Consider the following 13012-nt stretch of genomic DNA (forward strand, 5'->3'; position numbering starts at 1 on the left):
CCTCCAAACATACCCAAGCGCTTCTTGGGGTCACAAGCTCATTGAACCAGCCGAACCACCAGGAACCAGTCGAACCTGCTTTTCTGCTTCTTCCCAACACCTCCAGCTGCCTCTGACATTAAATGCCAGCAAGGGAAGAACCATCTGTAACAATAAGGACATTTTACATAGCATATGACACAAAGTTATTAATTGGCGCTTAAATAATAGTCTTCGTTGGATGATGTACGTGCCTGCATCTGACGTTTTATGGCAAAACCTCGAAGCAGCTTCATGTCCTACATCTGGTAATTGTGTTGGGTATAATGTTTAATATAATGGAAAAAAAGTTTACCTGGGAACAGGGTTATTTGTCCCCAATTTGAAGAGTCTCTTCTTTATTTTTCTGCATTTTATCACCATTATATAGGCAAACCTGTCAAATAGTAGTGTTAGATTTATAAGCAAGCACAGTTATTTTCAGAAGAGCAGCGATTAATTTCCAATTCAGAAATTAATGACCGTCCTCTGCAGTAAGAACCAACTGCATCTCAATATTTCATTTTTGTTTGAGTACACAAAAGACCCTGAATATGTTTGCCTTGTTAAATGAGGACTTCTCGAGAAATGGTTCTGTTTTTGGCCCTGTCAGCCTCTTTCTGTTTGGTGTCTGCTTGTCCCACGACATTTAGGCATACATTTAAAATGTTGCACCTTTTATTCTAATCTTCATCCATGTTGGTTTCATAGTGTTTAAGTTAAAGCCAACCGCCCGCTTCTCGGGGTTCTCATTGTATCTCATTAACATCCCATAATTTCCATTGGAACTGGACAAAGCGGTGATGCTGTTGAATGATCTTGAGGGTCCTACTCTTAAAAACTGTGAATTAGTTATCTCAATTCATAGCTGTACACATAAGACCGTGCTTAACAGTATCCACAGGACTCACTACTACAGAGCTCAGAGTGCACGGATCATGTATTACATTTTCTGCAGAGGTAGGCAATAATATACTGTCCTCTGGGTTTTAAAATTTACTCGAAGATGGTTAAGTATAACTTTCTTATCCAGTGCCTACAGAAAACTAATATGTATCTAGGTTCAGATTTTCACAGAAGTTTGTCCAGGGAATTAGAAAAAAAGGAGTTATAAGATTGTTCAAATCTGTGAAAATCCTCACTGTACCTTAAGGCATGTGGTGTAACTTTCCCCTGGAAGCAACCTAGTAGTTGCAGTTGTCAGCCCTGTATGAGTATCCAAGCGTACATTGTAACCCTGCGTAAGTATATGAGCAGATGTGTAACCCTGTATGAATATCTGAGCAGATTTGTAACCCTGTATGCGTAACTGAGCATACATGTAACCCTGCGTAAGTATCTGAGCAAATTTGTAACCCCGTATTGGTATCTAAGCAGATTTCATTTTCTGCTTGGATCACAAGGTTGCCTTTGACCCATTGATGCATAATTTATCAATAAGTCTTCATAGAAAGCTGAACCCTCTAACAAAGGCGTTTACTTCTTGTCTCATTTGTGTTAGTCTCTTAGAAAGACGACCAGTTCCTTTCATTGCCGTTAATTCGTTGTCTTCAAGTTTGACTGAGCCACCTTCTTTCCAATTCTGAGCCTTTTGTGTTTCTTTACAAACGTTTAGAAATAAGTTGGACTTTGTTAGGAAAAAACAATTCTGTAACTGCGTGAGTCCACTGTTTCCCAGTCTTTCAACACCCATCAGCACCCTGCCTCCATGCCTCTCCTTTCCTCTAGTCTCCATATCTTCCACCTTCATTAGTTGTTATAGTCTGGCATCCTTCTATCCAAACACTTTACTCCTCGGATTGGTAACACGCCAGTGAAATGTATGGGAGAGTCCTCTAAACAGAGAATGTATTGTGCTCACCTTAGGAAAATAAATATAAATAATCCCTATCGTGCCCAGGGCTCCACACTTCTCAAAAGCCAAAGCTGCCGGAAATGGCACTAATTCCCTAGACCAGGACTCCTCTGTACCACATTGCCTGCACTGCACTTTTTGATGCCCTGGCATCTTTAAACTCGCCTCCAGACACGCGTACCACCTCAGGGGTGTCTTCCAACAATGTTTCCTGCTTCACCCCAAAGCCTCAGTGGAGGGTATATGTATATTGTCACAAATTTCAGGCTTCCCCAACTTCTCAGTACAGCAATTTGGGTCCACCCACTTCTTTATTTATTACTGCCCACGAAATGCCTGCCTTTATCTATGATTACAGTGAATTCTGAACGTGTGCTTGGATCATTCTCTTGCAGACCAAACACATTAATAGAAACTTGTGTCTTTTTTTAGGTACCAGTATTCAGGTGACGGAAGTGCCGTACCGCAAGCTAAGCACCGACAGCAGAGACCAAGGAGATGCCTGCCGGAATGGACCCATTGCTCACCATCAAGACCCTACTGGTAGTCAACCCAACCAAGAGACCCCTCCAGGTGTGCCTGGTTTCCATGACAACCTAGTGGCGTCTCAGGGGCCTAGCACTGAGGGCGTAGTTCTTAGAAAAGAAGCTTTGCAGTCCCTCAAACTAAGCCTCCATATGCAAGAGACAACATTGTGTAAGCATCTGTTCCTGGCCAGCCCCACGTTTTTGTTTTTTGCTTATTTCTTCAGTTTCACCTTCTGTGCAGGCTGTGCTAAGCTTGGGCTAAACTTTCCTCTGCCTTTATTTACTGTAACGCTGTTTGCCTCGCACGTAACTAACATCAGCCAAAAAAGCTTATGCATGTAATAAATTAGCAGATGTACAAGGATTGTAATCCATTGCTGGAATTGTACTCTTATACTCCCTAAAACCAAAGTAGGTCTCCCTATAGAGGCTGAGAAAAGAAGCTTTTTTTCCACACTTGAAGGTGCCAAAGCCTAGGCGAGTAGTGCCGGATGTAGAGTGGATTTTGAAGCCACAAAAGAACTAGCATATAGGACTCAGTATACCTGACCACCTCTATGGAAGGGTTATATGTAAATGGAGCATAAAAAGGCTAAATGTTAAGTGTAAAGCTTATTTCTTGTTACTGTACAGATCATTGGTGAAGACTGAGTTAGGCTTTTGTATCTCTTCTTGGATGCCACTTTTAAAAGGCCAAATTGGCAAGAGGCTTGTTACCAAAACAATGCTGGCACCTGGAACCATAAGTCTTATATGCAAGAGGTTCCTCAAGACTGTTAGGTTTATAGAGTGCACTTTATAAAAGCACTCCTGCACTAAGGTGAACTGAACAGACTTTTTGAGGTAGAAGGAGGATACAATTAGAACATATCCACATTCGTCCACTGTACACAGCAACCTTTTTTGTTTTTAATTGATGGAAGAGTGTGATTGGTTTTGGATTGTGAGGCAGAGAGAACTGAAGTATAGCCTAAAGACTGCTTGCTGCAGAACGTATAGGAGTACCGGCCATGTGCAAGCACAGGAGCAGAGCAAGTAAGAGCAAGGAAAAGCGTTTATGGTGTGAAACAGGACGGGACCCTTCATAGCATTCTCTTATCGGCTCAGGACTTGCACTCACTAACTCGTGTATTTAAAAATACTGCCAACACACTAAAATCTGTTTGTTGGTGTTCACAGACATTATGGAGGTGGTTTACTACCCTGGAAGTTCATGTAATACTACTACTATTAAAGGTGGGGTATGGGCCTTTCCAGAGTAGAAACGTAATTGGAAACCCCCTACACATTTCACTCAATATTAAGAAAAGGACTTTCTCCAACAAGAAAATAATTTTCTTGGCAGGAAGAAAAGTTAAATGTGCAAATGCACATTTCTGTATGATTTACACATGCTTGAGTAAATATCACCTTATAACAGAAAATTCCACCTAGTAGTTGGAATTTTCAACCCTTCTGGATTTCCTGAAGTATATCTGGTATTCGTAATGAAGCTCAAAAACTGGAGATCTACACCAAACATAAGTGAAAAACCATCAGACGATTTTTCGGCCTTGTTTTGGGTAGCCTTTTGTGAATTGTATCAATTGTCTTTTGTTGGTGTGGTATGTAATGTCTGCTTTTTCTGGGTGGCCTCTCTTGATTTAATTTTGTGTGTAGTGCCGTTTTCTCTGCAATCCGCATTCTTGTGTTTTCTTGTATGGTATTCTGATTGCCCTGCTTTGGGTGACCCGAAACCTAAAAAAAGATTAGGGAATAACTAGGTAGTCTTGCTCACAGACACAGCTCTAATATTGAGTTTGGATGAATCATCAGCATAGTTGAAAGACTAGTCACAGTGTACATCATGTGGCTGGTCTACAGTGAGAAGTTTCCAACCTCTGAATCAGCATTTTAAAAAGTGTGGTCCCATACCAGCCGTTGATGGTACAGTACCTGTAGCGCCAGCTGATTCCATAAAAAATTTGCCCCAGAGCATTAAAGTCCCTGATAAGCTAAAACCACTTTTGAATTGTATCTGAAACCTGTGCAAGAAACAAGGGCATATGAGTATGGATAACCTGTTACCATTGCTATGGAAGTCCAAGTTGTCAAGGTAATTTTGTCTTCAGGTTTGATCTTAAAACTTTGACCCCTAACAAACTGCTTTATAGCATAGGGAGCTCTTGGCTCAAAAATTGAGTACTGTACTTTCTTTTTCTCCTTGTGCCACAAGTCCCTTCTTATCTAAAATTAAAATCTACATGTCTTAAAACTCAGTTTCTCCCAGTAATAAACATGAAACCGAAACCATCCTTGCGTCCTTTCAGGTCAGATGAGATACCACACATCAACGGTGAGCTCTGACGCTTATAATCCGTAGAGGGGTTTAAAGGCAAAATGCCACCCCATTACCTCATCTGATTTTATACTGTTTGAAGTTAACTTCAACAATACTATCACCTTCTTTGCTATTAAATTAGGCACCTTCACCTTATCTAAATGTTAATTTGATTGTTTTAATTTACTATAATTTAAATGTTAGTAAAGAGTTGTCACACTTGGTTGTGATTAGTGTTCGCTTAAGTATTTGAGGTTCTCTTTATTTTAATGTACTTTCATTACACATTTTACACCGCAAGCAAAAACAACACCACCATTTCTTTTAATTTTTTCATTTTATTTGAGTTTTATATAGCGCTGGCTAGACCCGGAGGTATCAGAGCGCTTTACATGAGGAAGTTACATTAGTTACAAGTTCTACACTGTTACAGTTGTGCAGATACTTACAAATTGTGCACTGCAATTGTTTCTAAATTCCTATTGACATCAACGTGGGAATATTGCAGACCATTTGTTGTAAACGCATTGGTTTCTCGGAGACAGTTACATCCCCAGTCTTCTACTTGATCATCAGTGGGAGTACTCCAAAATAGTGAGTGCTTATGAGAGTTGTCTAATTCTGTCAATTTATGTGCTCTGTTTTGACAGTGAAGATTTATTGTGCTTTGTTGTGCAAAGATTTCTCCAGATGCTGTTAGTGTTGTGCACATCAAGGTGAGATTGAATGGTGCAGTACTCTTGCACCAATTCCCCCTAGTTAATTCTCAGTCCATCTAGTATCTGGTTACTTGTTTTAGGGGTGAAATAGGGAGGTGTGTAGGAGTCCTTTCTCAAAATATGACCGTTTTCTACGGTTGTTCAAAGTTTAAATGTTTTATTTGTCAAGAACATTATGTATTTCTAAAAAAAATTGGGAAAATTATATAAAGGTCACTAGCTTCTACCTTGTTACATTTCTCACAAATATGAGGACTTTCACAAGGCGTTTTATGTGCTCCTAGTTTCGACCATTTTGTACTTTACAGTAATTTGGTGCATATTTACTTTGCGAGTGTTGAGTTGCCCTTGAGGAAAGGTTATGGAAAGTATACCATTTTGTGCATAAATGCTCATGAGTTATCTGCTTCAGTTCCAAGTACAGGGAAAAACTATGCTTTGGCATAGACAATGGTGGAGTTCTACAAACTACACGAAGGTCAGTGATCACAAAACTTTGATTGCATAGGAGAAAGTTTTCCCACCAGTACTGACATGCTTCAAAGATTCCTTGCAAGGTAACTTATTTGAGGACTGCTCGATTCTTTCTTTGCATTCTCTGGGCTGTTTCTAGAACTTTGTTCTTCGCCTTATGCTGATCACGTGCACACCTGCCATCTGAATCTGTATTGATTGACGTTAAAAGGCACCTGGGGTGTGGGGTTGTGGGGGAGGCATAAGCATGGCAAAAGAGCGATGATATTTGTGCAGAAAGTGGAATCACTTTGTAGCAGGTATAGGCCAGTTTCTTTGCAGTATTTTCCATGTACATCGTGAATGCCATGTTTATTTTTACTTTTGACCCCTGCAGGCTCCACTGATGACCCTTTGCCACTCGAGAAAGAGGAGCAGATTCGACTGCAGGCCCGACGTCGCTTGGAAGAGCAGCTCAAACAGTACAGGGTACAAAGACATCAGGAGAGAGTAAGGCCCATTGTGCTGTTAAACAAGTCAACTCTACCAAGTAGTTATCCAGTTTAAAGCCGCATCAGCATACATGTCTTTTCAGTACTAACTGAGCGACTCGTTATCCCCAACTTCATGATCCTTTGATGAAATGCGTTTATTTGTTCCAGAGCCAACATTAATGAAACCGTACATCTTTAATTTAGGTACATGTCCGTTTACAGTAACTGTGCTGTATTGTTTTTCTCCATTTGAGGTTGTTCAACGGTGCATGCTGGCATCGAGTTTTGGAAGTGGTAACGCCATGTCTGTGCAAGCTTCTGATGATAGGGAGCACCAGCACTCCTCAGCTAAAAGTTCAGGCAGGATAGGTGGAACTCTCAGATACGTCCAAGACTTCTTTTGTTCCAGGGAGTCGAATAGGAAGAGGACAGGAACTGTGGTAGGCTGTTCGTTTCTTGTTTGTTCAAACGGGGAGATACATTTTGAATGAGGAACACTAAGCAAAAAACACACAGGACCTACGCAAGGATCTGAATGTCTGGTTTTCCATGGATAAGGTGGAAATTACAAGACACAGAGCTGTGCTGTTCTTTTATTTAACCCGTTCGGTGCTGAGGACGGCGCCTGGCCGTCCCACGTGACGGACGATGTCCGAACCCCGCCCACTGATTAAAACGCCTGCGGCGGAATTCGCGCCGCTGTCAACGGGTTAATGAAAGCATGTTGCCTTTCGAAAGGCATTTTTTCCATCGGCTTGTAAGAACACATGCCCTCCTATTTCCTAAAGCTCTACACTTTGTTATACTCTGTAATTTTTATATTGTCAAGCTACATTGAAGTCTACAGACTGTCCTTCCTGGCACTGACTATGTAATCAGTTGCAGCCTCATATTGCAATGCTATTTCTAGACTAGAACAGGTAGATCACTTATCTGAATGAGTTGACCTCCTGCTTTAGGAGGTTCCCTGGACTTATCCACTGAAGAGATCCTAACATTCCAGGTTTTGATACTCATTGCCGAACTAAACAACCATAATCATCAAAGATTGTGAAATATATGATCATTCAAGGTCCTACTGTCCTTCTTTTAGAGTCCTCTAACGCAGCATTCTAACTTTCTTTCCACTATAAAGAGGAATGTGTTTTCTCTGCCATTCAGGTATAGCTTTTCAAACATGCACAATTTGTTAGGATGCCTAGTGCAGTGTCTCATTTCCAGTCATTTGCTCATTCATTATATCTGCTAAAAATATGCTCCGTATCACAACATACATAGGGAAGCTACACTGTGCAGTTGTATCATAAGAAAACATGTTGGCAGTGGTGAATGCAGTCGTAGCAGATACTTTAAACTTTTTATTTCCCTAAGCCTGTTTATCTGAAGTTATGTCATTCTGATCTCTTTCAGTCAACCCATTCTACTCCCAAAAACCGGCTTTCAAGCACTCTGGACCCAGAATTGATGTACAACCCGGAAATCCTTCCACGGGCCAACACAGTTGCCTTAACCAAGGAGTACTCCTACATGAGAACCAGTGTCCCACGTGGGCCTAAACTAGGCAGCCTTGGAGTTCAAGTGCCCCCCAAGGAAAAGAAAAGCTCTCGTTCTTCCAAATCAAGCAAGATTCGATCACTTGCAGACTACCGAACAGAAAGTGCAGAGCCCTCCAGCAGAAGTTTTGCGTCCGCAGATTCATCTACTGGATCTATGAAGCAGAACAGTGGAAGTCAGACTTCTGTTGTGTCTGAGGTCAGCTTCACATCTGAGGCAGATGAGAGACTGGAACGCTCTTCCTTAGTTTGGGACAACAGTTCGGAGATTGATGGGAGTGAATCCGGAATTAGGCTGGATGGCAATGAAAGTGACAGCTCAACCTACAGCAGTGTGTCTGCCGGCACAGGCGCATATGGTTCTTCTATGGCCATGGAGTACAAGCGGGATGCAGCGTACACTGTGAATGGCCAAGAGATCAACCAGGATGCCATGGGACAGTTCCCTTTGCTGCATGATGTACTTCAGGCAGCTGCAGCAGAGCAACAGAACCAGGAGCAAGAAGTTAACGGTGAAGTGCGAAGCCGAAGAGACAGTATTTCTAGCAGGTATAGTTAGAGGACATTTCATAGATTTTTTATGTCAGAACCTCACCAATTATTCAGTAATTTGGGTATCGTAGAATAGGAATGTGTGGTTAACTGTTGGTGATTACTTATTAGGCAGTGAATGTGCAGTTTAGAGGTACCTGCTGCATTTGAATGTTATGCTGTTGGTATGTTATGCAGAATTCATATTCTTAAATCCTGTGTGGTGAATACATTTTCGTTTGCTGCTGAATAAGAAATTAACCATTTGAACAAGTAGCATTTGCTGCTGCCTCCCGTGATAGGCGACAGCTGCTTTAGCAAGAATAGTTGTGTCTTCAAATCATGAATGATCCAAGAAAGGAAATAAGAAGAGACGCAAGCTAACAGTGTATCTTATTAATATCATGTCCGGTGAGTGGGCGGAGAGTTACCAGTAAATTTACAGGTCCACATTTCAGTCTTTGCAGTTTGCAAAAGAATCCTGCTTTCCTTAGGTCTGCAAAAACAGCCAAAAATGCAACATAAATAGAGTTTTGAGATACACTCATTGGGTGAAGTGATTTTAAATCATAACAAACTTCCAATGGGGAAGGAAGAGGGTGAGGAATTAGATCACATTGTTAGTACGGTTGTTGGGATTTTAAAGCGGCTGCTTATGGAACTGTGACTGTGCATTCAAAGAAAGAATCCCAACATGGTCCAATAGATCCTTCGGGTTTAGTATGACGAAAGTGCAAAGTTTGTTGAGTAATGAAAGTTCAGTTATGTGACATTGTGTTTATACGCTGCATATGAATAGTTGGAGTCCCTCTGTAGAGGGAATAGGTGTGCATTGTTAGCTGAAACCCATTTGTGCATTTCAAGAATGACACCTGTGATTTGAATCTAAAATTTATTTCACACAGCATATTTGTGCACAGAAGTGCTGTTTTACCTCTAGTTTATTAACAGAAAAAGACTCTCTGAACAGGCTCTTGAACCTCTTCTGCATTGTTGACCACATTAAGTTCTCTAATTCCATTCCTATAATGTCGCCTATGTCTGTCCCGGTCCCTCCTGCAGTGTGTCCATGGAAAGCTCCATTGCAGGGACTCATGATGAGCTACTGCAGGTCCTCAAGGAGAAGATGAGGCTGGAAGGGCAACTGGAATCGTTATCCTCCGAAGCCGGCCAGGTACACTGAGGCATTTACACATTGTCTTGATTTTGTTTGTTTCTGTGGACCTGCATCTTACTTGGTATTTGTTCAAAGTATTCTTATGGTATTGCCTTGATGTGTTAAACTGGAATGTGTATTAGTACAACGCCTTCTCCAATTGATGAGTGTCCTTGTTAGAAAGTAACTGGAGCAGTATTCTGCCCCAGACCCTGCGGCTGATGTTGTCTGACGTGAGGGGTACTCCATTTATTTTATTTTAAAGTTTTATAGAGCGCGAACTTGACCCGTGAGGGTATCTGAGCGCTTTACAGGTTCAAGAGTAATACAGAAAGATCGGTGACAAAATGATAGCAATAAATCGGGGGGAATACAGAAACAGGGGTCATATGGTAGGCAGGGAGTCAAAGGGGTATGTGCAAGGAGGGAGGGGGTGAAAAGGTATAAAGGAACATTTTCAGAGTAAATGGTCATACATTAACACAGTGATCTTTACAGAGTCAAGGATCATACAATAGCACAGGGTATCATACAATAGAACAGGGTATCACAAAGGAAATCAGTCTCTCGGTGCTTGTGGAGCAGGTTAGCCAAGGAATTTGGCCATGAGGAAGGATTTGGCCTCTTTTTTAAAGCGTGCCAAGGAGTGGATACTTCTGATGTCAGGCGGGAAGGCGTTCCATATTCTTGGAGCAGACCCGGTGAAAGAGCGATTGTAGTTTTTTTTTTTCTTAAAACTTGCAAACCGTAGTAGGAAGGTATTTGCCGATCGAGAGTTTCTGCTTCCTCCGGATATTGCGAGCTTCTGTGCTAGATGCGCAGGGGAGTTGGTGTGTAGAGCCTTGTGCGTGATGCATGCCAGATTTCTGTTTGGTGGTATGGCCCAAATGCTTTTATTGTGGTTGTAGCCATAAATGTGATCGGTGGGAGGGATCAGAGTAGTTTTATGGCACGTGTGACTAGATTGTGGGTGTGTCTTCCTGGAAGCAGGATCCTCCATATACAGTACAGGAACCTATTCCATGTGTACTAGGAAGAGGTTGCAAGTGGTATCCATTGAAAGCTTATTCAGAGACTGGAAACCTCATCTGCGGTAAGTTAGAAGTGGCTGCATCATGGTCTCTATTAAAGCCAGCTCTTCGCATGTATTCCTCGCTATAGCTGCTGCCAATTGCAACCTTATGATGGTATCTGCTAGTGTCTTCAAAGCAAAAGACACAGTATGTTGGCCAGATGGGGGCTGTGAGTAATCTTGCGGGCAATCCAAATAATTACACCTGCTGATTGCCACCTTTAACTAACTTACGGCTGTGTATTCTTTCATACTGGTAGAGAGTGAAGTGCTTTTGTGTTTTGAGTCAAAGTAATGTTAATATTAATTGTATATATTTTGCCCAGATTGGATGTGGCTGGGGCTTTTCATGCACTAACCTGTGTTTGGTCTCCGTGGTGATTTTGTCTGCGTTTCCCTTCAGGCCCTCAAAGAGAAGACTGAATTGCAGGCCCAGCTGGCGGCACTGAACATGAAGCTGCAGGCTCAAATGGAAGATAGTCAGAACAGCCGACAGAAGCAGGATTCCCTGACTTCAGAGGTTGGCACGCTGAAGCAGTCCTGCTGGGACCTGGAACGGGCAATGGGGGAACTGCAGAACAACCTGGAGGCTAAGAGCGCCAGCTTGGCATCAGTCAGCAATGACTTGCTGGTGGCGGAAGAGCAGTATCAGAGATTAATGGGAAAAGTGGAAGACTTGCAGAAAACAATTATACTGAAGGATAACACGGGTGAGTGATCTCCAAATGCCGTCATAGCACTTAAGGAATCTCTTGTCCCTCTATGTTGCTCCATATGCTGCAACGCCATAGGCTCCACCTTGTTGTTTGCCTTTTCTTGCTCATGCTTAATTTTTTGTCCCTCCTCAGTTTGTGGCCTTCAGAAATGCTGACCATACTTCTAAGACTGTTCAGCAACAATCAGGCATTTTTGTAATGGAGGGCTCTGGTAAAACTTCAGTGAGATGTCTGGAACCCAATTTGTTTGGGTATCCTTTTACAGTAGTTCGGCAACTAATTGTAGTTCCTATTTGCTACATGATCTTTATTTATTCATGGTTCTTGAAGCTTGACATTCTCCATCTTGAGACTGCAGGATGCACATGATCGACATAAGAAATTAATTCGTAAATGTGTATCCCAGTCCAGAAGAGACAATTTCAGCAGATCTATGAAAACAAAATTGCAATGCAGAGATGAAAAGTCCAGCCTCCTTTCAAATATATATATATATTTTCACAAAATCGCTGCTCGAGCGGTCCTCCCCTCCTAGCGACGTTGGTACCAGCCAGTGGCGGCAGCAGCCACTTCCTTTATTTCACTTTCCACATTCACACCCAGATGGTTGAATTAAGAAGCGGCACACGAGGGAACTGCACAACAGTTTTATTGTGCACCAAAAACTTAAAGGCCGACGCGTTTCGGCGTTTGCCTTTGTCAAGTCACTTGACAAAGGCAAACGCCGGAACGCATCGTCCTTGAAGTTTTTGGTGCACAATGAAACTGTTGTGCAGTTTCCTGGTGTGCCGCCTCTTAATTCAACCATCTGGGTGTGAATTTGGGAAGTGAAATATATTGTTTTTTATTTTTCCAGTTTCAAGAATCAACAAGCATTGGCATAGCCAATAGGTCTCACCTTTGGGACCACATAAGTGCTTAGCCAGAGCTATTGGCTTTGGCAATGTTTTTAAAGTATGTGGTAGATCAGCGTACTGTACTGAATAGTTATTAAGTCACTCACAGGAGGCATGCTGACTGAACCCACTGAACTACTGTGGTGCTCCTGTTATCTGGTCTGATTACATCCATGGAGCAGTGCAGATAGCAGCTGGGACTCAGTCCTGGCAAGACTGTTATTTTTTGGAGACAGAATATAACACAATGGTGGGCAGCGCTTTCTGTAAGGACCATAACAAAGTGCTGGGGTAGCAACAGTTTGATACCTAAATAAAAACCTTTAAACCCCAAAAAAACACCACACAAGGAGTCGATAGAGTTGGCTACTCTACTGTACTGTCTGCCCATTCATTGAGAGCACAACAGATAATAGTATTCTTTCCGAAAATAATAAATAAACGTCCTTAACATGCACGACCAAGACGTCCTGCAATTGGCCCAAAAGGTCACCAAAACAAACGCAAGCTGAAAGAAGAAGGTGCTCATGTTCTTACAATTTTCTTAACACCTGTGCAGACTTGAGAGCGTTGTCCACCAATCTCTGCGAAATACTTATACAAAACAACTCTCATCTGCTGTTTTACTGCCAAATCCAAAACAAAAATGTAGCCAAACCCAAATATAATTTTTATGAATTGCCGAGTAGGGTGTCGCAAGTA

General features: G+C 41.9%; 1 protein-coding gene across 2 annotated transcripts in view; it reads left to right on the forward strand.

The window, feature by feature from the left end:
- GOLGA3 (golgin A3) overlaps positions 1 to 13012 on the forward strand; it is a 244995-nt gene that overhangs the window by 76833 nt on the left and 155150 nt on the right. The window contains exons 3-7 of one of the 2 annotated variants that reach the window (XM_086942740.1): positions 2306 to 2446; positions 6290 to 6402; positions 7797 to 8488; positions 9533 to 9644; positions 11102 to 11408. In XM_086942740.1, the coding sequence (XP_086798866.1) occupies positions 2306 to 2446; positions 6290 to 6402; positions 7797 to 8488; positions 9533 to 9644; positions 11102 to 11408 (1365 nt within the window). Of the gene's footprint in view, positions 1 to 2305; positions 2570 to 6289; positions 6403 to 7796; positions 8489 to 9532; positions 9645 to 11101; positions 11409 to 13012 lie in introns of both variants that reach the window. The other variant, XM_086942739.1, reaches the window with a different exon arrangement.

The sequence above is a fragment of the Lissotriton vulgaris genome, chromosome 11, assembly GCF_964263255.1.
Source record: "Lissotriton vulgaris chromosome 11, aLisVul1.2, whole genome shotgun sequence".
NCBI classification, from domain to species: domain Eukaryota; kingdom Metazoa; phylum Chordata; class Amphibia; order Caudata; family Salamandridae; genus Lissotriton; species Lissotriton vulgaris.